Source organism: Bombyx mandarina, chromosome A1 (assembly GCF_030267445.1).
Source record: "Bombyx mandarina strain Sakado chromosome A1, ASM3026744v2".
In the NCBI taxonomy this organism is placed as follows: Eukaryota; Metazoa; Arthropoda; class Insecta; order Lepidoptera; family Bombycidae; genus Bombyx; species Bombyx mandarina.
In genome coordinates this window covers 14,955,619-14,981,920 of record NC_143234.1, presented here as the reverse complement: position 1 = coordinate 14,981,920, position 26,302 = coordinate 14,955,619, and the positions used below count along the sequence as shown (strand labels likewise).

The 26,302-nt window shown below is 36.1% G+C and overlaps 1 protein-coding gene across 5 annotated transcripts in view; it reads right to left on the bottom strand.

The window, feature by feature from the left end:
• The window catches only part of LOC114252787 (paired box protein Pax-6), a 70,346-nt gene that overhangs the window by 29,021 nt on the left and 15,023 nt on the right, over positions 1–26,302 (bottom strand). For all 5 annotated transcript variants that reach the window (XM_089739520.1, XM_089739518.1, XM_089739521.1 and 2 more), the window contains exon 5: positions 399–654. In XM_089739520.1, the coding sequence (XP_089595646.1) occupies positions 399–654 (256 nt within the window). The remainder of the gene's footprint in view (positions 1–398; positions 655–26,302) is intronic.

Sequence of the window (26,302 nt, the reverse complement as noted above, 5' to 3'; positions counted from 1 at the left end):
TATTGCGGCATAACTATAATAGTTGGACATATGCTGTCCCAGCACTTTTTGTAAATAATAATAGGTTCTACAAAGTCGTAGTACATTATTTTATTCTATCATCAATAATTTTCGCTGGGCACGCGATGTAAAGAATATTTTAGGTAAATTTTTTACCCCTTTGGTTACGTTATTGGAGCTTTAGTAATGAACCCTAATTTTTTTCAAAAAAGATTATAACCTATGTCACTCGGGAATAGTGTAGCATCCAAACAGTGAAAGAATTTTTCAAATCGGTTCAGTAGTTTCGGAGCCTATTCAATATAAACAAACAAACAAATCTTTCCTCTTTATAATATTATTATATTATATTATATTATATAAGTAAGAAGTATAGAAGTATAGATATAGGTACTTACTTTTCTTGATGGCTGTCATATCGCCTCCATTGCAGCCTATCGTCTGAGGACCAGGGCTTAAGCTGTGTAGTTGATAAGGCGGAGTTCTAGTGTCTATTTGTGTTGGCCACGGTGCTCGAGGCCACGCCGGAGTGCTAGGAGTCCCGAGGAGACGGAGACGCTCGTAGACGGGAGCAGAACAGTCTGATGTAGGTTGACTGCTGGTCTTCTCCTTCTGGGCAGCCAGGTTGCGGAGAACACGGTTTATCGAAGACACCTAAAGTGGATGAAATATCCCTGTATAATATTGTCTATGCATCTGTAATGTAATTATCATTGGTGTACTAGAGGTAGGACCTCTGTGAGTCCGCACGGGTAGGTACTACCACCCTGCCTATTTCTGTCGTAAGTATAAATTTGTTTCGATTTGAAGGGCGGGCCAGCCCTTAAACTGTACTTGAGACCTTAGAACTCATATCTCAAGATGGGTGGCGGCATTTACGTTGTAGATGTCTATGGGCTCCAGTAACCATTTAACACCAGTTGGGCTGTGAGCTCGTCCACCCATCTAAGCAATAAATTAAAAAAAAACCTAGTTAACAATTCTAAACGTGCTTTCATTTTTCATTTGCGAACTGTTATATACGAGTAATATGAAAATTTGTCGATTTAAATTCTATTTACTTTGAAGACATAAATATTAAAGTTCATTCTTAAAGGTTGCAAACGACTTATGCAGAAAAACGAATGCTGTGTTAGTCTACATTTTTCTTACTAATTTTTATACGTGTATTTTGTTTTTAAATGACTCCAAGAAATGAGGGAGGTTCAATTTGACTGCACTGTTTTTATTGGTTGTTACCACAGATTTTTTCCAGATGAATCGATTTTGATAATTCTTTTTTAATCGATACCTAGTGTTTCTTCTGGGGACATATCTATCAAGATATAACCAGTAGTTTTCGAGCTATCCCCAAAAATACACATTTTGTTGACTTCGGTGGTTCTATCTTAGAACTTATATCTCAAGGTGGGTGACGCATTTACGTTGTAGATGTCTATGGGCTCCAGTAACCACTTAGCACCAGGTGGGCTATGAGCTCGTTCGCCCATCTAAGCAATAAAAAAAAAAAAGCTTCGACACTACATAGATGATATTATCATTTCCTCCTATCGAAGTCTGTTTTCGTTTTTGTTAAAATTTCGTATTATTACATGGCGGATCGTGTATGTATATGATATGGGTAATGTTTATAATTTATATGGAAGGGCGGCGGCTCTGAAGCGACGACACGCGATCGGAAGGGCGTACAATGAATTGATTAAAATTACAAAGTTCTCCTTTCCGACGAGATCAGAACGAGGCTTCGATGGAATTATTTAATTTTTTCGTAACGGAATTAATTATACGCGGCGTGTTTAAGATTTTTTTTGTTTTTGTCGGAATAATACGAGCAAAGCCTCAGCCAGTAGGGTTGGGACTTGCTAACAGTTGCCCGAGCGCCTCCATAGGAGACCTAACAACTCAAGAACAACTGCTTCGTGAATGAATCTACTACCGGATCGGAATCGCGACCCGCTGAGAAGATCCGGCGAGAAACTCAGCGGGCTGATGCATGGGTTAGGTTGCACGTCGACCTCTTTGTCGAGTTCGACGAGTACGGTTACTGAGGTCCCTAAGCCTGCTCCTAGTGTTAGAGCTGAAGGCGTCTAATGCAAAGGTTATTGGATCTGATGGATCCGTAGGGACGTGTTTTACAAATATCGATGTGTGAAACATTGACCATATTAACATGTGTTTGCCTTACAAATAAGTTTTGTATTTATAAAGAATAGTACGGTATGTTTTAAGTTACGTTTGTTTGTATATTATGGTATCTTTGAACGTCATTTTCGCTGATTCCAAGACGTCTAACTTGAAAGTTTGCACACGCATCTAGCACCGATAAGAATACAGTATATTTTATAAGTTTACTCTAATATCTTGACAAGTATCAATAGGTTAAACAATTAAATTCATTGTTAATGCGGTTGGCTATTTTTTTTAAAATAGATATGTTATTTTTATTGCATAGATTAGAGAACGAAATGTCGGTCCATTTAGCATTGCATTGCCGTAGCACTGTAGATACCACAATATGAGGGCTGCTATCCACGTTGAGACGTGAGGCTAAGTCTTCAAACTGCCCCAGCCTCAAACCAGAACACGTTGTTGCTTCGCAGCAGATTTTTTTTTTTTTTTTTTTTTTTATTGCTTAGATGGGTGAACGAGCTCACAGCCCACCTGGTGTTAAGTGGTTACTGGAGCCCATAGACATCCACAACGTAAATGCGCCACCCACCTTGAGATACAAGTTCTAAGGTCTCAAGTATAGTTACAACGGCTGCCCCACCCTTCAAACCGAAACGCATTACTGCTTCACGGCAGAAATAGGCAGGGCGGTGGTACCCACCCGCGCGGACTCACAAGAGGTCCTACCACCAGTAATTACGCAAATTATAATTTTGCGGGTTTCATTTTTATTACACGATGTTATTCCTTCACCGTGGAAGTCAATCGTCAACATTTGTTGAGTACGTATTTCATTAGAAAAATTGGTACCCGCCTGCGGGATTCGAACACCGGTGCATCGCTTCAACACGAATACACCGGACGTCTCATCCGTTAGGCCACGACGACTACGACTACGATATGGGCAGACCGGCGGGATCCACGCAACTGATGGTAGACCAGTGAAATTTGTGATTGAACACAAATTACCTATTACTGCTCAATTCTTTTTTATAAATATTTATGTGTTACAGTTGACGGCTGTTTAGCAATGGATTGATAGTATGTTGATTTGCATAACAGTGGGCTTTCAGCATAGTTCGATAAAATTCTGGAAATCCAGTTAAGTGATAATAATTTACCAAAAAAAAGCGGCCCTAATTCAGACTACCGCGAAAACTGTAAAATATTCAAAATGTCAGAATAAATGACAATAAAAAACGCGAGAACAAATGTAGAAGTACATAGTTTTAATTATGTCTATAGCAATATTTTAATTTTGTTTTGTGAAAGCCGGAGAAAAGTGGATCATTTTTTGGATGATTTTATGTTGTAACGTAAATTTCCGATTAACCTCGCATTACCTAATAGTCTAACGGCCATAGACAGGAAAAGCAAGCGCTCGAGCTGGCCACCAACTGTCACTCGGGTGACAGCAGGACAGACGCACGTAAGAGACAGGAAGGCGCGGTAAGACGATAGACGGTAACCGGACACCAGCTGCGCGGTGGTCTCTCCGCCGCTGTGAATGGCATATGACGGAATGCCCGATGGACCGAGAAAGCGCGCCACGTTCCTTCCTTCTTTTTTTTTCGAAATCGTGTTTTAGTCTATGATTTGCGGTTGACATTTCGTTTGACGTTTCTGTTTTTTTTTTTATTAAAAACTTGTATGTTTTTTCGATTTCAATAGAAATGACTACGGCGCTAATAAATAATAAAGTTAACAATCTGAATCACTCAATCGAATAATAACAAGTATAAGTTTATTAAAAGTTAAAAGAAAATAAGCAAGAAATGGAAAATTTTCTAGCAGTACAACTAAAGGGTTGAACTTTTGTATCAAATGAAACGGAAATGTTTAACAAGACGTTCGTTGGAATGTTAGAAAGAGTCAATGAGTCGAGCCAATTAGATCTCGATCTTTGAAATGAATAAATAAAAACATTTTTCCAATTATTTAGATACCGTACAGTCTAATTAAACATTTACTGAATCAAAAACTTCGTGGACAAAATGCTTCCAAAGTGATATCGAAGTTACTGTTGCCATCAACACTACGATATGCCAGTCTATCCATACAGATTATAATTTCACAAGTCTCAAAACCATTAAACGTCAAAACTCCAAAAAAAAAAAATGGCAGACGATTTGAAATTGTCACTGTCACTTGAAAGTGCTGGTGGTTTATAAAAACTTTTTTTTAATTGTAATATAACCTCAATACTGTAAAAATCGAATTGGATTACAAATTTAGAACTTTTTCATATCACGTTTCCGTAATTCATCCTTTCGTAATAAACACGTAAATAACTCGCGCTGATGTGAGGCCACGTGTGAAAAAACCCGAGTGGTCCGGACGTAAAAAAAATCACACCCGAACATAATATTGTATTCATACAAATGTAAACTGTCCTTTAATTCGAATTATTCGCGTCGATTGATTTGTTTACGCGACTGTTTTTGCGAGAGCTATGCTCCAATTAATATTAAAAACATTTTTGGTAAAAGTTATTGTTTGTTTGGAAATTCTCTTTCTCTCAATTAAAACTATTATAAAGCCGATGGTTGCTTTTAAGCGTAAAGCTTTATATAGCCATCGGATGCAGACGAATTTTTGACCAATATGATCTTAAATAGTTACTGTCGCTCATGTTTATCGATATCATTCAGAAAATCTACTAAAATATTTCCATTTCAATTTATACATAGTTGGCAGTAGAGATAAATCGGCTTGGCTGTAACTTTGTCGTTGCCGATGTCCGTGGTCGAACTTGATGATTACTTAGCATTAGGCACTCTCTATATATGTAAAACCTACAACGGTAATTCAAAAAAGATAAATCATACATTCAAAATGTTTTTAAATGGCTCTAAATCAATTATCCATTATATGCAACCTGTGACGTCACACATATTAAACACATATATACACTTTCTAATGTGTATAATAACGTTTGCACTGTAAGAACAAACCGTTCGATACCCTTTTAAAAAAAAAAAAATTAATGTTTTCAAGAATGAAATTAGTCGCTCTGTTTGAAAATAGCATGTCTGCCCCATTGATTGTTATTTAAAATAAAAATTTCCATTAATATATTGAATTCCCCTTATACATTGGAGTCATGGAATTGTGTGTGTGTGTTTGCACGAATTAACTAATGCACATAGACAATGTCCGATCCATAATGACGTTTCATGTGAATGATCTTAAATGCTTTTTTTTGTGTTTACCCACTTATTAACGGGGAATTAAGCTTCGATTTTTATTTAATTCTCTATGTTGTACCGGTAGCAATGTTTCGTGAGAAAGGATTGTTTGTAAAAAATATTTATGGTGCCGTTTTTTTTGAATGAAGAGCTACGATTTTTTTGTTTGTTGTTGGGAGGGTCTTGTTGGAGGAAATTCGAGTTAATTTACTTAATACAAAAAAAAAACTGTCTTTGCTCTGTCTAGAATTAAAATTTAAGTAAACGATTTAAGTAAATATTTTAATGATTAAAAACGGTAGGCAGCGGCTTGGCTTTGCCCCTGGCATTGCTGACGTCCATGAGTGACGGTAACCACTCACCATCAGGTGGGCCGTATATTCGTCTGCCTACACAGACAATAAAAAAACAGAGCTCTTTAAAAAAAAAAATACCTTTAATGATTTGCTTCACAGAGTATATTGACGTGTTAGTTGTTTCCCGCTACTACTAAACCGTGGAGTATTAATTAAATGTTTGCGCCACTTTGAGAAGGCGGTACGACATGAGAACCCTCCTGTCGTGGCTGCTGGAAACTACATACCCGATCCTGTAGACCGAATGGTTAATAGTCGACGTCGCCCAAAGCACTTCATTACGGATCCTCCCGATCCTTTAACGGTGCTTTTAGGCACCACAAGCACCGGTCACCGTCCTCGTCGAACCCGTCGCTTGCGACGAAGGGCTCGACGAGCGAATTGACCCATAGACACAGCCCACTGAGCTTCTCGTCGGATTTTCTCAGTGGATCGCGTTTCCGATCCGGTGGTAGATTCTGCGAAGCACTGCTCCTGCTAGGGTCACGTTAGCAACACTCCGGTTTGAGCCCCGTGAGCTCACCTATACACGTTAGGATGAAGCTGAAATTTCCTCTCAAGTCTAACAGCATAGGCAGGAAAAAAAAGACAAAAATCTTTTTTCACGAAATCAAGTACTTAAACGTCATATCAGAGTGTCGTCTCGTTCTACTTGGCGTACGCGTTTTGAATACAAAATAAATTACATTATAACCTTCGAGTCGTACCTACCGTCAAAGGACAGCGTAAAAAGTTTGAAAGGTGCGCCCCTAAATACCGGGTGACGTGAAGCGCAAAAATTATCTTATATTTGCTCAGAGCCCGTGAACGCGGGGCGAGAATACTTTTCAATAAGCTTAGAGAGCTTTTTTTTTTATTTAGACCCCGTCTTGTAAAGACTGTTGTGTAAAACGAAACGTTCAAATAGAGGGTGACGCGATCGATCTATTTGATGGCTGTTTGTTAATTTTCATATTTTTTAAAATTTTTTTTTTTTACTAACTCAACTATTATTGCAGACATTAGAAATGTAAGTTGTAGACGAAGTTTTGTAAAATTTATTTAAATAAATTAAATGAAATTAAATTTAACAGAAGTGAATTAAAGGATTGAAAAATATATTTTATATTCTTAAAAACTACAGTAGATGCAACAAATTGTCTTGTTAGCTAGCAGTGGTGACGCGAATAAAGTAATTAATTTAGGTTTCCAAAAAAAAATACAAATGACAGAGATACCTAATTAAAACAACTTTTACTAGTGAAGAAAGTCGTTCGTGACCACGACAACTGTAAAGTATTCGTAACGTCCATAAATAAGCAAAGACAATAAAAAAGCAAGAAGTTTAAATGGTAAAAGAATTTTTAATTATATTTACGACTGGCGAATACCGTAAAAAATGCTTTAGACTTAATCGAGATGATTAAACAAAATCGTTACATATCAGCAGTCGAGTACAAGACGTAAGTTAAACACTCAATTAAAGTACACTTATCTCGCGACTCGCGCGTCTAAAGAGCGTTTACTCTAAGCAATTTTAATGTTCGCAAAAAAAAAACCGGTGCATTACTACTATTGTAAGGAACGGAGGGTGCTCCGACAATAGGCAACCTGCTGGCACCATTGTGAGCTAAGGCGGCACTTTGCGACTCAATATTTTGAGTTTTGAACTTACCGAGTTTTGCTGCGCCAGTACCCACGCGCGCACTTAGATGCGTCGCTTTGATTATTCTTTTGTTTTTCGTGCGTTTTTTTTGTTCGACGTAAACAAACGCCAAATGCGCACATGTGCGTTTCTTGATTACGTCAAAAGGCCGAATTCGGTATGGCTTGTTCTCGAATCGAGTGCCAATAGCCAATCTATATATTAATACGTGAAGGACAAACTTTGTATCCTTTTTTTACGAAAATTGCGTGGACAGAGGAGTATGAAATTTCCCACCATTATAGAGAATATAGAGAAGAAGGGCACAATGCTAATATTTTTTTAAATAATGCATAAAACATTACACACACTACCATGTATTTGACACACACACATATACTTTTTGTTGTTAAACTTTTGTTATTGCTTAAATTCTGTAGTCAAATTGAGAATAGGTTAGTATTGTATATCTTTAATATTACGAGTATTTGTCTACAGTGGAGTCTGTTGAAACTTATAATTTCAATTAATTATAGTCGAATTTCGACTACTGCGGGACCACTAGTAATGATTATTACGTAAGTAGATTATTGAAATTTTTGAATGTAATAGATTTTTTATTTATTTGTTTATTATATAAAGAGATCATCATATAAAACATCAACAAATTGATATGTCACCTCAATTATAAGTACAATCGGCAGTGCAATAGTTACATTTCAAAACTATAAAAAAAAAAACATATAAACGACCAAAAATATATATTTATATACCAATACGTGAAGCAAAAACTTTGTACCCCTTTTTACGAAAATTGTGCGGGCGGAGGAGTATGAAATTTTCCACACTTATAGAGAATATAGAGAAGGAGTGCGGAATGTTAAAATTATGCATAAAAATACATTAAATCAATTAAAAAAAACAATAACATGTATTTGACATACACATGCATGCATACTATTTGTTTATTGTCAAACTTTTCTTATTGCTTATAGTCTGTGGTCAAATTGAGACTAGATTAAATATGTATTGTTTGTCTTTAATAATATTTGTCTAAAGTGTACATAATCTTAGCGAAAACTGTGATTATAGAATATAATATTATAGACAATAGAATTATAATAGTGTACAGACTTATAATTTCAATTAATTATAGTTGAATTTCGACTACCAGGGGACTACTAGTTAGTATCTATAAATATGAAAATAATCTTGTTCGAATATGACTTTGGCATACTTATAATATTGCGAAGAAAAAATAAAACGTAATTTTCAAGGCGTAGAACAAAAGGGAAATTAAAAGAATAAGAAGTTAACAAAGGGATCTATCAACAAAAGATTTTAGGGAATTCCTTTTACAATCGTTACGAAGGCAACCACACACCGCCCATCCGAGGTCTCCTACTCACCAGCGATCCCCGCCCAGATTCCACGACGAGGAATACACAACTCGAAAACTGCATTTAATTCGAGACATTCCCACGATGCCCGATTCAAATTTAATTGTCGATTTACTATTGTATTCAATCAAAGAAATGGGTCAATAAAGTTAAGAGCTCATAAATTCTATTGTTTGTATGAGTCTTATAGGCAGCCTGTCAATATGCGTGAGCATTGTAGCGCCGTGGGGGGCAGTCTGTTGTCCCTCGACAGTGTAAGGCGAGGTGTTTCTTTTGGAGTTCAATAGTTTATTCAGAGTCGTTTGAGAGTGAAATGATATGCAACGATTCATTAGGTGTTTTCACACACGAGAACGTTGCTCGAATGACGAATGATAAAAGCGTATTGTTGTCGGAATACTTACTAGGATGATATCAATTCTAAATGTTCTAATTTTCATAGTTTATTTATTTATTTAGTTGTATAAACAAAGCGATCATGAATATAAAACATCGAAAAATTGTCAAGAAGTATGTGAGAAATGTCACCTTAATTATAAGTACACTCGACAGCGCAATAATTGACAACATCTTGAAATTAAAGAAAATTAGAATAATTGAATAAAAATACAACCAAAAATTATAAAATCCGGATTAATAAATTTTCATTAAATATTAAAAAAAATAAAAATGATTACTACTTATTAGAGAAAAAAATATATAAATAAAACTTGATTACATTTGATCAGATTAATTTTGATTATGTTATGTTTAGTTGGGAATAATAATAAATATTTTGGTAAACTGTTCTTCCTGTCCTACTTACTAAGGGTGTTCCAATCCAAGATATTTTTGCTAAACGAATCCAGATTACAGACTTAATTTGCGTGAGTTTTTATGTAATCTGATAATATATAAATAAATAAGAGTGATTGTCGGTAAGTTTCAATTTAGGACAGACCATCATTCGAGAATCGCTCGTACTAATAACGTTTTGTTTGTGATTGTCAGGGCAAGTTTAAAATCTTTTTTTTTTAAATTATAATTGAAAAAAGTCACTAATGTCGGGGTACTCGTCACAGTCTCACTGTCACAGTACAGAATGGCCAGTTTTAATTAGTTTTTATTATAATTTTTATTAAGCACGATGTGACGGGTAGCCATCATACAACGCAAGATAATTGAAAGATGCCTGAATCTCGCTTACGACATTTTCAAGATAAGCTTGCATATATACAATTTCCGAACAACAACGTTTGGACTGTCGGTCTACCGAGCAATATCACCCGCTCGGTGGAAGATCTTTCCTTTCGTCGTAAACCTACAAGGACATAGAATTGTCCGCCAAATATTCGTTCCAAGATGCATATATGACGTTCATAAATACTTCTGTTGTTTGAAAAATGCGTTCATTTTTTATTAGTAGAAGATTCATAGTATCACGAACGAAATGATATGATACAAACGAAAATTTGAAATAATGGACTTTGAGTTATAAAATTAAATATTACTAGGTATCATAGATCATATGTAACCGTAAATATTTTTTATTGTGACAAAAAAAATATTAAAGACATAACATTTGAATAAAGAAACGAAACAAAAATAGGCGGGTATATTTTGACAGATCTCTTCATATTCGAAAATTGGTATATTTACGACATTTACGCTCTGATTGCAAGGAAAAAAGGGAGACAATTTTTTCCGCTAGATGTGTTGCCGTAACGGAATCCCAAATATAAAATAGTTGACACCGAATGTTGCCAGCGTAAAATTGATTATTGATTTATTTTTGCGCGTCGGATGGCCTTGTCGTCTTGAAGCTCACGCGTCGGTTGCTAGAGATAATAGGGTGCGACACGAAACGAAACAATTTTTACGCCTCTATAATGAAATAAGTATATATCTGATGTGATTTATTTATAAGTTTCGGACTTTTTATTATTTTATACGGGTGAAACGAGCTTACGGTCTATCTGATCATAAATAGTTATCGAAGCCTATAATAGATATCAGAAACTTAATACCGTCACGCATCTTGAAATCGAAGCTTAACTTGAAGTTTTATAACGGTCCACCCTGCAAACTGGAAAACTGTTTTGCAGCATAAATGGGTAGGGTGACCATCATTAAATTTAATTTTACTAATGTTCGCCTTATGATCGAATTTCGACTATAATCACGGACACTTCAAGATTTAGAGAACTGTTTTCTTTTGTTATGTTTTGACAATTTAATGTATAAACATAACTGATTTTTCCCTTTTTTATTAACCTCCATAAGTTATAACTAATCTTTTAAGTTTGATTTTTACACAAAGCAGTCATTATTACATCGTTATCTCGCTTAAGTCTAACTCACTCATGCGGTTAAAATAATTGAAAACTCAAAACACATTGTTTTCACGACTCCAGTACATTCCATACATACGTAAACATTTGGAGGGTCAACATAATTAAATAGGTAATCTTTGTGAACCAACCAAATGGCAAAAGTCAATTGTGTTCAGTACGGCACTGGGTCCGCAATAATGATTGTAATACATATTATTATTATTATTATTATACTTTAATAAGAATAAATGTATTATTGTAATAATGGGGATGAACGCTCGAATGAATCAGAATGACAACTTTTCAACGGTTTCTAGTTTTTTTTGTTTCATTTTTGACTACTATTGTGTTTTGCGTTGAGAATTTAGACGCGTGCGCGACATTGTTTTCACTTTTGTAACGGCATGTAATCTGATTGAATTCTTTTTTAAATTAATATTTTAACTGTAGAAACTCGAAAATTCGTTTTTTTTATAAACAAAAAAAAGTCAATGTATTATTAATATGTTGGATTTTTTTAGGTTTTGATTTTAAGTCTTAGGCGAGCCATATACATAATTAAAGGTATTTACCACTATTTACGGTTGAATCTCGCGTTTATTATTTTATTTTTATTATTTTTGAAGTTTCGAATAATTTACAGTTTTCGTGGTGGTGAAAATGATTATTCAATTTTTTTTCCTTGTTTTTTCCCTACCTACTTGCTGGCAGCCTAAGGAGCTGTTCCAGCTACGCGTGGACGGGTGGAAGCTCGGGGAATTTGCTAACACTGGCCCTAGCAAGAGCAGTGCCTCGCAAAATACTGAGAAGATCCGGCGAGAAACTCAGTGGGTTGTGACTTGTATCTATGGTTTTTTTTTTTCAATTATGTATCGTTTGTACGCACAAGGAGCCCGCTCTTCGTATGTCGTAACTAGATTAAAAGCTCCCACTGTTTGACGATCTTTGTCATTATTCCTAGAGACATTAATTCTGCATTTCATTTGGAATATAGATTCGCCAATTATAATTCGTCCGGATCCCTAATGTACGTCAATATTGTGTTGATTCTTTATCAATTTTGAGTATTTTAATGTGTTAGTAAGATGCCACTGCCTAGAATCAGTACGGAAGGGGTTCGTGGTTCGTTCTTGCATTTTGTGATGCTGTCGTTTGTAGAAGCTCTGTCTGTTTGACTAAGTGTGGTTTGTATGTCCGTTCTATTTTACTCTTTGATTGTTTCCTCGAGTTTAACTCTAATTGTTATAAACTTGTACTTAAAGCGTAGGATATGAGTGTAAATAAATCTTACTATTATTGATTGCTTATTAGAGATCTCCGTTGGGGGGTAATTGTTTTTTTTTTAAACAATTTTCTGGTACCTTAAAAATATAATATCTACTTGAAATCTTCAATCGATAGAATCGCTTCATTTACAGAGTTGAATTATGAATACCACTAATTTATAATTCAATGTATTAGAGTTATAAATGTTTAGGTGACAAGGCGATTACGCGTTGAAGTCTTTCACAGAAAATAAAGCAGAACGATCCCCTGAACAACGTTTGAAAATCACAATTCAAGTATCCATACATTATTATAAGAAAATTGTGTTTGTAATAAAAAAAAAACTTCAATTACATTTAACTTTTATGAATTTTTTTGAAGTTACAGGACGCGTTTTTTTTTGGGTGTGAAGATGATTGTTGGAGGTTATTTGGCCGTTCAGCCGGGAGAGGTGGGATTTGGTAACAGCAGCCCCAGGGTTTTACGAAGGAGACCTAATAGCTCGAAGTCAGCTGCTTCGCGAATTCGTCTACTACCGAATCGGAATCGCGACCCGCTCAAAATATCCGGCGAGAAACTCAGCGGGCTAGTTATCTTTTATAGGCGCTCTTATCTATACATTAATACGTGAAGCAACCCTTTTTACCAAAATTACATCTATAGATATTGAATACTTTATTACCGGTGGTAGGACCTCTTGTGAGTCCGCGCGGGTAGGTACCACCACCCTGCTTATTTCTGCCGTGAAGTAGTAATGCGTTTCGGTTTGAAGGGTGGGGCAGCCGTTGTAACTATACTGAGACTTTAGAACTTATATCTCAAGGTGGGTGGCGCACTTACGTTGTAGATGTATATGGGCTCCAGTAACCACTTAACACCAGGTGGGCTGTGAGCTCGTCTACCCATCTAAGAAATAAAATAAAATAAAAAGTTCCGAAAATTGTTATTTTTCATGCATATTTGACGCAAACGTCATTGTGTTGAAGGACGAACCGCATAGTATAGCAAATATCAATAATTACATTAGAACTGACACGTTGTAATCATAAGATTAAATCTACCGTCGGATCTGTTGAAAAAACTCATTCATATTCAAAGCGTCCTCTCCACTTCGCAGCGGTTAAGGGGAAGCAAGCGAAACATAAAATCAATTTAGCTGTGATAAACCTATTTATTATTTTATTTTATTTGCTTGAATTTTATGCTTGTTTAAATATATTTTTAATCGACAAATTCTAATAAATATTAGCGCTTCCCTTGGTGGTCTGGAGAAATGAAGATTGCAGTCTAAGTAGGTTTTAAATCGGTGGTAGACTCTGCGAAGCACTGCTCTTACTACTCTTACTAGGGCTAGTGTTAGCAAATTCTCTCAGGTTGATCCCGTGAGCTCTCTTACCCGTCCGGGCGTAGCTGAAATAGCCCCTTAAGCTATCAGTGACTAGGTAGGGAAAAAAATATATGTAGAAAGATTTATGATAACTTAAGAATCAATTTGTTCACAATAAGTCTCTTTACTTTAGAAATAGACAGGGTGGTGGTGGCAGACTCACAAGAAGTCCTACCACCAGTAACATTTGTCTATAGTGTAGTCTTGGCGAAATCGGTGATTATATTATATAAGTTTAAGAGTCTGAGAATAGAACCATAGTTATGTTCAAACTTATACTTCCTTATAATTAAATATAGTCGAATTTCGACTACTGAGGCAAAACTAGTATAAATAAATAAACTATATTTTAGTTTCAACCGCAATCCTACTCCTTAACTGCAACCCTCGACCAGCAAATACTATACAAGTACATCGTTTAATACACAAAAGCGACAGATATTGCAGACGCCGCATAAAATTACAATATATATCCATAGAGCGAGACAGAACAACTAGCCATAGATAAGTGTAGGGAGTAAGTGAGATGGAATCGGTCATCTGTATGCATCTTTATGCATAGGGCTGCCATGGCATGTATTTCCCGTGTGTCCGCCACTCATAGCGGTTTACAGTGGATTCGCGTGTGAGTGGTTTAATTTTTCATGCATGTTTTGTTAACATGAACTGAAAAATCGTTTCAAGATCCGATTTTTAAAGAGTATCTTTGGGATAAAAAATTTTTTTTCAATTTTAAATGAGCTCGACTCAACTAAATTAGAGTTATTAAAAAATCGTATATCTCAAATCAGACATTTCTCAAAACAACAAAATTCAAATTTCCACTAATAATATAATACAGAAATGGCATCCCTATTTTATGTTGCAGATTCGTAAATACTAAAGGTGACAACTCATTGACAGTTGACACATAATTTTCGAACGGGGGCTATTAGATGTACTCCACAGTGACTGTGGGGACGTATTATGGGTCTGCATTGTCCGTAATAAGTCATAATTCATGTTAACTAGAGGAGGGTCGAATTCACGTTCGAATTTTGATTGAGATAGAAACCTATTATTATGGTGAGTATTTCCCGCTTCTTTTTTCGTCCCCAGTTTTCGGTTTACTTAATGTTAATAGTAATATTTTGTAACAGATTTAACCTCAGTAAAATACCTATTTCGCTTTCTTGGCAAACGCTTTCTTTTCCTAGTGGATGGTCTTACGTAAAAAAAAGTTGTATGGCCTATTTCCTGTCTATTTACTTTCTTACCGCCATTCTGTTTCGTTCCTGCTTGAAAATGGGCTAAAATTGATCTATCTATGACATTAATCTCGACTCCCTACTAATTAATAAGAGCAGATCTTTGAGATCGTTCCCTGTCGTAAGCAATAAAAACACGTGCTAGGTGTGAAAATGTGATAATTATATTTTGTGTGTGTTTATTTATTCATATTGCAAGTGACAATTATTAATGCCAACAACAACTAAAGCCTAATAATCAAGGACGTGAGAATCCGCTGGATGTGGGCAGATAGGACTGGTCATGGTTATTGGTGGTACCACCGCCCTGCCTATTTCTGCCGTGAAGCAGTAATGCATTTCGGCTTGAAGGGTGGGGCAGCCGTTGTAACTATATTGAGACCTTAGAACTTATATCTCAAGGTGGGTGGCGGCACGGAATAGATATCTATTCTATTCCGTGGGTGGCGGCATTTGCGTTGTAGATGTCTATGGGTTTTGGTAACCACTTAACACCAGGTGGGCCGTGAGCTCGTCCACCCAACTAAGCAATAAAAAAACACCACACACAAAACTTCTGTGAGCTAATAAAGACTAATTTGTTATCAACCAACAAAAACACAATATGATAATTTAAAATTTTATCTGGTGCATCTTTAAATATCATTAGAAATATCTCGAGAGACGTACTAAGTCAGGAGAAGGCATACCATAGCCTGGAAGGCCTAAGATCCGTCACAAGATACAGCCCACTGAGTTTCACGTCGAATCTTCTCAGTAGGTCGCGATTCCGATCCGGTGGTAGATTCTGCGACGCACTGTTCTTGCTAGGGCTAGTGTTAGTAAATTTTCTCAGGTTGAGCCCGTGAGCCTAGCCGTCCAGAAAATAGGTAGGTTAAAAGATCTTAAGACAATGATGACGTTCAAATGCATTTAAATAATATACCACTGTACTAATACAGGAACAGCAATATGAGCAACCGATTCCATAGTCTATAGCTACTAGCTCCGACGTACACGGCATTGGTGAAATTCCACGCGGGTATGGCTAATGAAAGCCGCGTAGTAGTCGATAGATAAATAGCCACAAATTCCCGCTAATACCCGATATTGCTTGCTCTGTACGAGATATCGAATACAGTGTAATGAAATTTTAGCTTCGGCCGAGCGTTTCGGGGTAATTTCATGAATTCTTCATTGGTTTAGGAAAACATATTCTATGAATAACGATGTTATAAAGCAAATTAACTTTCTTTCGCTGTCTTCTTGGTTATGTTCTTTTTCTTATTAAGAATCGCGTCACGTATTAATTTCTAAAGCATTGGAATTATTAGCCGTTTTTGACTAGTGGAAAATGTATATTTGTTCATCTTCTATTGTTGTAAATATTTATTGTCTCATCATAAGTTTAAGGCGTAAAAGCTCATCAAATTCGGTTGATTAGTTTTCGCATCGAGCGCGCATAAAAACACTGACAATAAATCCAAACAATCGGTGATTTAGACATATCCTAATATACCATTTTGTACTTTTTTAAACATCTTCAATCTACAGGCGAAGTTCTGTAACACTTTTACAAGGTATTATATTCGCTATGTTTTCGAAATTTGTATTTACATTTTTATCTTCAAACTAATAACTGGATTAATCAACATTAATAGCCATATTATTACTAACTATTACAAAAATATTAACATCAACTTTTACCTACTTCGGGTTTTCGTTATGTTCGTCTTTAATCAGTTTATTATTCGTTCAAACACCGGGATCTAAACAAGTGTATTCGTTTAGCTAAAATCTCGCTTAGTCACGCCGGGGTGGCTCCCCTGCTCATTCAAATATGCACATATGCTGTGCGTTTTACGCAATTTTAATTTTAATCCCACCTCCCCATACTATCGATAATATTATTTGCATGTTGTCTTTAATGCTTAAAACTAAAAATACAATTCGGTTTTACTTCGAAGAATTTGTGAAAACTTCTAAAAAAGTAATAGGTCACATAAATTATTATTTAGTTACAACAAAAATAAATACTGTTTTATTTGAAACTATAAATATGGCAATATCTTTAGATTTAAAAGCTTGTAACACCAAACAAGTGAACTATGAGCCCAAGTCAGGCTTTGTTGATTTTACCGTCACAACGTTACGACAAGTGAAAACAAATTAAATTCCACCAAAGACGCTAATGTCGGTTATCAAAGAAAGTCGGAACATCTGATTATGACTGGACGATCTCGGGCCTAAGATCGGGGCCCGTTTGAAGTGCGCCCATTCGGAAACGCCCTAGAATGCCTTGTGGATCCGGACTCCATACTGCCTCGAGTTCGGTATTCAAATTTTGCTTAGATCTTGTACTTGTATACAGTCCGAAACAAAGTTGTTCTCCCTTAATGTATTAAAGAAAGTTCTGGAAACGTTTTCTTGTGAACTCCTTATTGATTGTTTTTAAACTAACAGATGAACTAGCTTGTACTTTCTTCTATTTAGGGTTTTGAGTTCAATATCATTCTTAATTTCAATGCCAAAAAGAGAGTACTCAAAACAATATGTATCAATTTCAGTAACTGAAATACTAATTTAGATAAGTCGATAGTTGGTACGTTTTGTAATGGAAACCATTTTTATGTTACACTTTAACCTGCTTAGATAAAAAATTCCAAGATATGTCTTTTTTGGCCTTTATTTAAAACATACAGTTTTGTTATTTATTAATATACAAATATAAATTTCAGTTAGTATTATAACAGGCAACAAATAGATGTAAGGATGATAAAAATGGTTGCGGATAGTCTAAGGCCAGAAGAGATGCGAATACGTCGAAGAGACCCAGCAATTAAGTGGCTTAGGTTCAAAGAAGAAAGATAGATGTATGAAAATTATAATACAGACATTTTAGTAAAATTATGCAAAGCATAAAATATACTGAGACCTTAGAACTCATATCTCAAGGTGGGTGGCGGAATTTACGTTATAGATGTCTATGAGCTTACCACTTAGCAATAAATAGCAATAATATACAGGGTGTCCCAGAAAGAATAGATAATCCTGATACTACTTACACCTGATAATACTTACTTTCTGAGAATTTTTATTTTTTATTTTGTGTCCCCAATAGCACTACTATATGAAGTGTTCCAGGATTATCTATTCTTCCTGGGACACCCTGTATATATATCTCTTTAAACATGTGTACATGATTATCAAATGCATTAGTTTCGAGTACTGGATTGCAATAAACATGCGATCTCTATCTAATCTAATGTGTGATGTTATCTCTGCTTGTTATTGGTCGGGATGAGGGGAGTGTGTAGCGACAGATACATCAACATACCACGAGCAAAGTTATTTTTAGCTAGTAGTAGTAGTTTTATTTTTCCAACTGGAAAGGCAAAGGTATCATACCATACAGCCTAAACTTTTATGTATTTTTTATATATTATGAAAAATGATATTATGAAATGAAATGAAATGAGATGAGATGATATGGGATGAAATATAATCTCAGTAAAATAGTAGTCATTTACTGAGACTTTTTCAGTGGACTTTTGGAGGATCCCATGAAGTTACGTTCAGTGGCTTTTTTTCATTTTCCCACATTTGTACAATTGCACACATACTAAAAAGTTAGTAAACCATCGTTATACATTTAAACCCGAAGAAACACTACATCGACAAAATAAAGCAAATCACATAACTTCACTCCTCGCGTTCCCGCCAAAAGTCCTCATTTTTAGTTATTTCGAAATAAATGAAAAGATGAAGAAGTCTGCATATCTTTATAATCTTAAATATCAAAAACAAAATAAGAACGACGTCATATTGAATGTAGATCTATACTAATATTATAAAGAGGAAAGATTTGTTTGTTTGTTTGTTTCGAATAGGCTCCGAAACTACTGGACCGATTTGAAAAATTATTTTGCCATTAGAAGTCGACATTGTCCCTGATGAACATAGGCTACTTTTTTTAATTTTTTTTTAATTTTTTTTTTTTGGTTTCATGTGTTTTTTAATGTTTCCGAAGCGAAGCGAGGGCGGGTCGCTAGTCTTAAAATAAAATTATCGAATTTTACTTTTTTTTCTGATATTCCCATTTTAATTTTACATGTGACCTAAGTTAGAAGTAAACTGAAATAAGTTATACATGTTTTTCGTGTACCTAAAAACAGAACGGTAATCCATTTATTACACTCCTTTAGATTGCCACAAAAAAAAACAGCTTAAGCGTGCGCACTACAGAGTATAATCGCGTTGCAATAGTTAAGAACGATTTTGTCTTGTTTTTTTTGCTGTCCCTACTCGTTGGATTAGCGACAAGTGAATCCATTCGAGTGTCCGCAAGAGCCGTGGGATCTGTTGTTAGTGAACGCAATCAGTTAGCCCTTCTATAGTAATTTGTTAACCAATGTTATTGGGATGTCAAGCTTAAACTAAATTAAAAATTTTTATTGTTCAGATGGGTGGACGAGTTCACAGCCCACCCGGTGTTAAGTGGTTACTAGAGCCCATAGACATCTACAACGTTAATGCGCCACCCAACTTGAGGCATAAGTTCTAAGGTCTCAAGTATAGTTACAACGGCTGCCCCACCCTTCAAACCGGAACGCATTACTGCTTCACGGCAGAAATAGGCACCTGCCCGGGTGTACTCACAAGAAGTTAAAATAAAAATGGGTAAACTTAATTGAAGTTCAATTAAAACATCGAATCGTTGATGCTAACATCCAATGAAACGGGCCTTGAATTACAAAGATAAATGTCGCGTATTAACCGAAATGTTGCTTAAACCAAATAGCCTTTCACCGCTTGAATTTATATAAGGGGTTCTTTCCACGATTTTTACATTTCTTGACTAACTGATATTACGGCGCGACTCCAAGCGCCAAGATCACTGGTAGACTCAGGTAATTCAAGAAAAAAAAAACTGTCGGCACCGAAGGTAGTATAGGTATTTTCAGAGAAAGTCGTCGAGTTCCAGTGGTAACACTCAAAAAATGGGCTACAGAGATATACATATCTACTCCTTACATCTTATTCGCAGTCTACAGTTTCAAAATATCCGGAACATATGAAATATGAAGATCATCAGGATAATAATGGTGTTGGTAACATAAAAATCTAGTTGTCCTCATGTTAAAAAATCTCAGACCATAATAAATGGTGTGTGTTGGATTTGTTAGCGTTGATGACATCATCATTCTCCTGCCCTTCTCCCATCTGGAATCGGCGCAACATGTTTTCTCATTCCATACTCCTGTATCATATACCATTTCTTCGCTCACTCCCTTCTTACACATATCGTTTTTCACGCAATCCATCCATTTCTTCTTAGGTCTACCTCTTCCTCTATGTCCTTCCACATTCATAGTTAACACTCTCTTACCAACCTCATTTTCATTTCGTCTCATCACATGTCCATACCATCCCAAACGCGCACTTCTCAATTTCTCTGTTACAGGTGCCACTTTCAGACTTCCTCTAACATATTACATATATGAAAAAATGTTTTATTTGGTCCAAGTTTGATCTAGACGGGTACCAAAAAGGGCCGGGACTAAAAAATGCCATATTGAGATGTAAGATCCAAGTCCCATTTGTATTAGAATAAGGGCTATTATATCCTTCAAATCGGAATACGGAGTTGATTCGCAGCAGAAATCAACAGGTACCAATCCTTGTGTGATGGGCAGTCATTGTTAATCCGTCTGTTAAACAATCTAACATCCCATATTCACATCCAATTCACCAGCTCTCTCTATTTTGGTAAATTAAATAGCAGATTCGTTAAATCTAAAACCTAATAAAACCCTCGATATCACGTAAAGATGTCATCAATAATAATAATAGGAGGATAATATAAAAATTGCATATCCGAGCTTTGTACCAATCTTGTGTTATGGGCGGTCATTGTTAATCCGTCTGTTAAATAACTTAACATCTCCTATTCACATCCGATCCACCAGCTCTGTCTATTTTGGTAAATTAAATAGCAGATTCATTAAATCTAAAACCTAATAAAGCCCTTGGTATCACGTAAAGCTGTCATCAATAATAATAATAGGAGGATAATATAAAAATTGCATATCCGAGCGTAGCGCACGTGGCGTTGCGATACTTATCTCGCTTCGCTTGCCACCCCACGCGGGACGGTACGGCCGCGTTTTGTTACCAATAACTTGGTAACGTTAATTTTAAATATTGACGATTGTGTTATCCAGGAGCAGCCGAATGCTTGTGAACGAGCTTTGAATAGTTTTTATTGTGATTGAGGGTTTTTTGGTGGCCCGGATACCTTTCCAGTTTTACCAGAGTAGGTGGGCAAGCAAAGGCTCAGTCGAGAGGGGCGGGATTTGCTAACAGCTGCCCGAGCGCCTCCAAAGGAGACCTAACAACTCAAGAGCATCTGCTTCGCGAATGAATCTACTACCGAATCGGATGATGTTGAAAAGTAGTTGAAGGTTACAGTGTGAATTTTTTTACTTATTGCTTAGATGGGTAGACGAGCTCACAGTCCATCTGGTGATAAGTGGTTACTGGAGCCCATAGACATCTACAACGTAAATGCTACACCCACCTTGAGATATAAGTTCTAGGGTCTCAGTATAGTTACAACGGCTGCCCCACCCTTCAAACCGAAACGCATTACTGCTTCACGGCAGAAATAGGCGAGGTGGTGGTACCTACCCGCGCGGACTCACAAGAGGTCCTACTACAATGTAATTACGCAAATTATACTGAGATATTAGAACTGATATATCAAGGTGGGTGGCGGCATTTATGTTGTAGATGTCTAAGGGCTCCGGTAACCACTTAACACCAGGTGGGCTGTGAGCTCGTCCACCAACCTAAGCAATAATATTTAAAAAAAAATTATCTGCCAGTAGGTAGTCTATTGGGGCTATTGCAGTTTCTCCCTGATAGCTGCGCTCGGCTTGAAAGAGTTTGCTAGCATCTGTCTTAGCGAGACAGCACTGCCTCACTGCATCTATCTACCACTGAATTCACCCACTGAGAAGACCCGGCGAGAAACTCAGCGGGCTGTGTCTATGGTGATTTATTGCTTCAGCCATCTTTTTGTTTTAAGGCATTATTCGCTTTTAGCGATAAGACCGCCTATTATACAAATGTATCTGCTTGATGACTTATTTTTAATGTTCATTGTGTTTTGGTGTGCGATAGTGTATTTTTTCTTTCTCTCTCTCTTTCGCTTCTTGATTTTAAAACATTTTCAAACATAAAATATGTCACATTTCAACTATCACTTTTTGTTTATTTTCCGATGGCAGCGACATAAGCTGCGAACGCAAAACATTGCCCAGAGCAATTCCTGTGAATGACAACGGAACTGAGCAAATATGTAACAAAAACAATTCACGTTTCATATTTACTTTTCATATTACCCACTCAAAACGATTGTAAGCTTTAAATCCTCGAAATTGCGGTATTCATTTCCCTCCGACACTTCTTATGTTTTAAATAACCTCTATTATTTTGTTTTATTAACGAAAAACCAACCGAAACTCAACTATGCACAATATATTTTCACTTAGAAGTTTTTGATAGGGATATGATACGCGAAAATGAGCTTTAAGCTGAGCTTATATGGAAGGTTTTCGTATGATTTGATCAGTGTAGGGTAAAGCACCTATCACTGACAACATGCATGTCACGTGCGCGCCACGCGTCACCCACGATAATCTTCTTTACTGAACTTCTTTGTTACAATTTGTTGCTGCGCTGCTATATCGCCCTCGCGAGATCCGAATCTCAGATATGATCTAATGATATTTTAAATCAGCGCTACGAACGAGCTATTTATTGGATAAGCTATTAAGAACTTGAACAATATGGTAGGGAATATATGATCTTCATCGCTGTGAATCAAATGATATAATGAGTTTGCAGTTTTGAATCGTATTCGATCGACACATAAATTAAATAAAACAATCGAACTCAACAAAAATAAAATGAGTATCATCAATGTACTCTACTGGTGGTAGGATCTCTTGTGAGTCCGCACGGGTAGGTACCACCGCCCCACCTATTTCTACCGTGAAGCAGCAATGCGTTTCGGTTTGAAGGGCGGGGCAGCCGTTGTAACTATACTGAGACCTTAGAACTTATATCTCAAGGTGGGTGGCGCATTTACGTCGTAGATGGCTATGGGCTACAGTAACCACTTAACACCAGGAGGGATGTGAGTTCGTCCAACCATTTAAGCAATAAAAAAAATAAAAAAACCATCCCCGCGACCAATAAAGAATATCTCAAGATTTACTTGCGTATATTGAAACTTTAAACCTACAATGATAATGTTAATGTAGTCATTTGTGACCACGAAAACTATAAGGTACTCGAAACATCACAAACAAAATAAGGACGACAATAAAACACGCGAAATTAAACGGTAAAATTTGTTTCAATTATAACTTGAATGTTCTTGGTGGATGACCTGGGAAAATCATTTCAAAACTTTGACGTTTCAGCCAGAACTAGTTGATATTTCATGGTTTTAATATTCAAAAGATATCATCACTATATATTAATTGTATTGCTACGCTAAATTTAACGGCGCACGGGTTCGTTTCCGGACTTCGAAAAGTCAATAACTAAAAAAAAAAAACTGCGAAGAGACCCTCCGCTGATGTTAACGTGACAAGAAAATATCGGGACAATGAAATAAAGTTGTCATCCCCAGCGCTGGGGAGCGTGCTAAATGCATTAATTTGGCCTGGATTTAGTGGCCCGGAAGTGATTTGCTACGGGAACGCATGTTACAGCCCGATATGACCCTGTGTCGAAAATTGACCCCTTACCACATTTTTTTTTTCGCGACAAACAATATTCGATTTAAGACGTAAGAAAATTGGAGCGTTTTTTCAATGTCGTGTCGCACTTTGATATTTGTATGAATAGTAAACAGAGCTTAACTTTTTTTTTGTCGAGCCTCGTTACTGTAAAGGCTTGACAATAGCTGTGACGTCTTTGTTTGTCATCAAATAATGAAACGCTCTAAGATAAAAATCAGTCCAAATTCAAAATAATCTAGAACTTAAAACTATGTATTTATTGCGAAAAAATGTAGTTAAGCCACTTTAATTCTGAAGGTGCGCCTTCAGAATTAAAGTGGCTTAACTACATTTTTTTAGGAAATGTGTTTTTATACTTTCAACGACTTATAAACATGTATTCTATCAATTTACAAATTTATTTATTTTAAACTAGTTAACCCGGCAGACATCGTAGTGCCTCAATCTATACTAATATTATAAAGAGGAAAGATTTGTTTGTTTGTATTGAATAGGCTCCGAAACTACTGAACCGATTTGAAAAATTCTTTCACTGTTTGGAAGCTATACACTATTCCCGAGTGACATAGGCTACAACATTATTTGAAAAAAATTAGGGATCCTTACAAAAACTCCAATAATGTAACCCAAGGTGTGAAAAATTACCTAAAATATTCTTTAATCGCGTGCCCTGCGAAAATTATTGATGATAGATTGATAGTCAAATATCGTTGAAATTTTTGTTAAACACCCGAGCGGAGCCGGAGCGGGCCGCTAGTCGATAAATGAAAGACCTAAACTTTTGTATAAAATAAACTTAAAACAAACAAAAGGAATCCGTCCGACGGGGGACACATCAAAGGAAAAACAAAATTGTTATTTTTAGACTAACGAACAGCAATTCATTTTTATATATACATACATATATAGAAGATTAAACACGAAATTTAAATTTTGTTTAGAAAAGGATAAAGTACACTTTCCGTCACTTTTAAAATCAATCGCATACCTTACACATTTAGGTACGCGCTTTAAGGATTAAAGTATTAAAACCAAAAATGAAAAATTACAATTCTTCAAATACATTTTTGGCGTTTACCAAAAAACAAGAATTTTGGATTAACCCACTTCAATTCTGAAGGTGCGTTATGAAGTATCCTTTATCGATTACATTGTTATGACGATAATTCGGCAGGTGCAAGGAATAACATTGTAAAACAGTTATGGTTTTGTCAGTTACAATGTTACTCCTTGCATAAATATTATCGATATTATGACGTTGTCGTGGACTAAAAAATAAGGCGACTCGTATCAACCGATGCGACTGAGCCGGTGTTCGAATCCCGCATGCAGATACATTTTTTGCTAATGAAATGCGTAGTTAGCACACGTTGACGAACGAATTTTACGGTGAAGCAATAACATCGCGTAATAAAAATCAAATCTGCAAAAATTCTAATTTGCATAATTGTAGGACGTCTTGTAAGCCTGCACGGCTAGGCTTTGCTTATTTCTGTCGTGAAGCAGTAATGCGTTTCGCTTTTAAATCGGAAACCTTTATACTATGCAAACTGAGATTTAGACGTCATGTCTCAAAGCGGCTGGCCGTATTCACGTGCCTAAAATTTTAGATTAGAGTTTAATATAAAAACAAGATTGATGGTCTAGATTCTAGACCACTATAATACAATTAATATGTCAAGTAATTTTTAATTATAAATTTAAACGAAGAGGCATAAGCACACGCACAATCTTAATAAAATCTGATGCTGTCGGAATCGATATCCCGGATATTAATATATTCAACATCTAAGCGCCCTCTTGAGAATAATTTTCGTATACACAATATGCCGATACTCGATAAACATACGTCTTACCCTATCTATATATACATAGATACCCTCCGCGGTGCCCTCGCTGATAACTTAAAGACTTTATCCCCTGTACAGGAATTTTTACGGTAACAAAAGCCTTCATATTTTCTTTATTCATGCCGTGTCAAAATCGGCCGGCTTCCCCTTTTAAGAGATGAAAAGAGAAATAAACGTACAACTCTTTCTGTCTCATTAAAATGCCGTATCGCCGTCTCGTTCGAAGGTTTTCCCTCTGTTTCGGTTTTTATGTTTTTCTCGATATTACCGTCGCGTACTTAAGCTACGTTTTTTTTTTTCTTTCTAGAAACGCTTCGGCGACAGGGTGAGTGCGCGAATTTATTAATTAATTTATGTTAAGTATTTTAAGGGAGATAGCGTTAAAGGGTGTTTAATAACCTCTAAAGGCCGTACAGACGTAAAACTGAGTATTTTTTTGTATATTCATGATGTTATTACCGTATCTTTTGCGGTACGTTGAGTTTTATTGCGAATATTTTCGTGAAAGAGTTGCTGCGATACGAGGTTAATGTCTTTATAAAATAAGATGTTTGCTTTTCGACGAACCTTTTTCGTTCAGATTCCATTCGAAACAACATTTGGTAATATCTAACTTTAGTAGACGTAAGGAAATAATATAGGTTTAATTTTATTTTGTTGTTGTAGGCAGACTAGGATGTGGCCCATCTCTTGGTATGTAGTCACCGT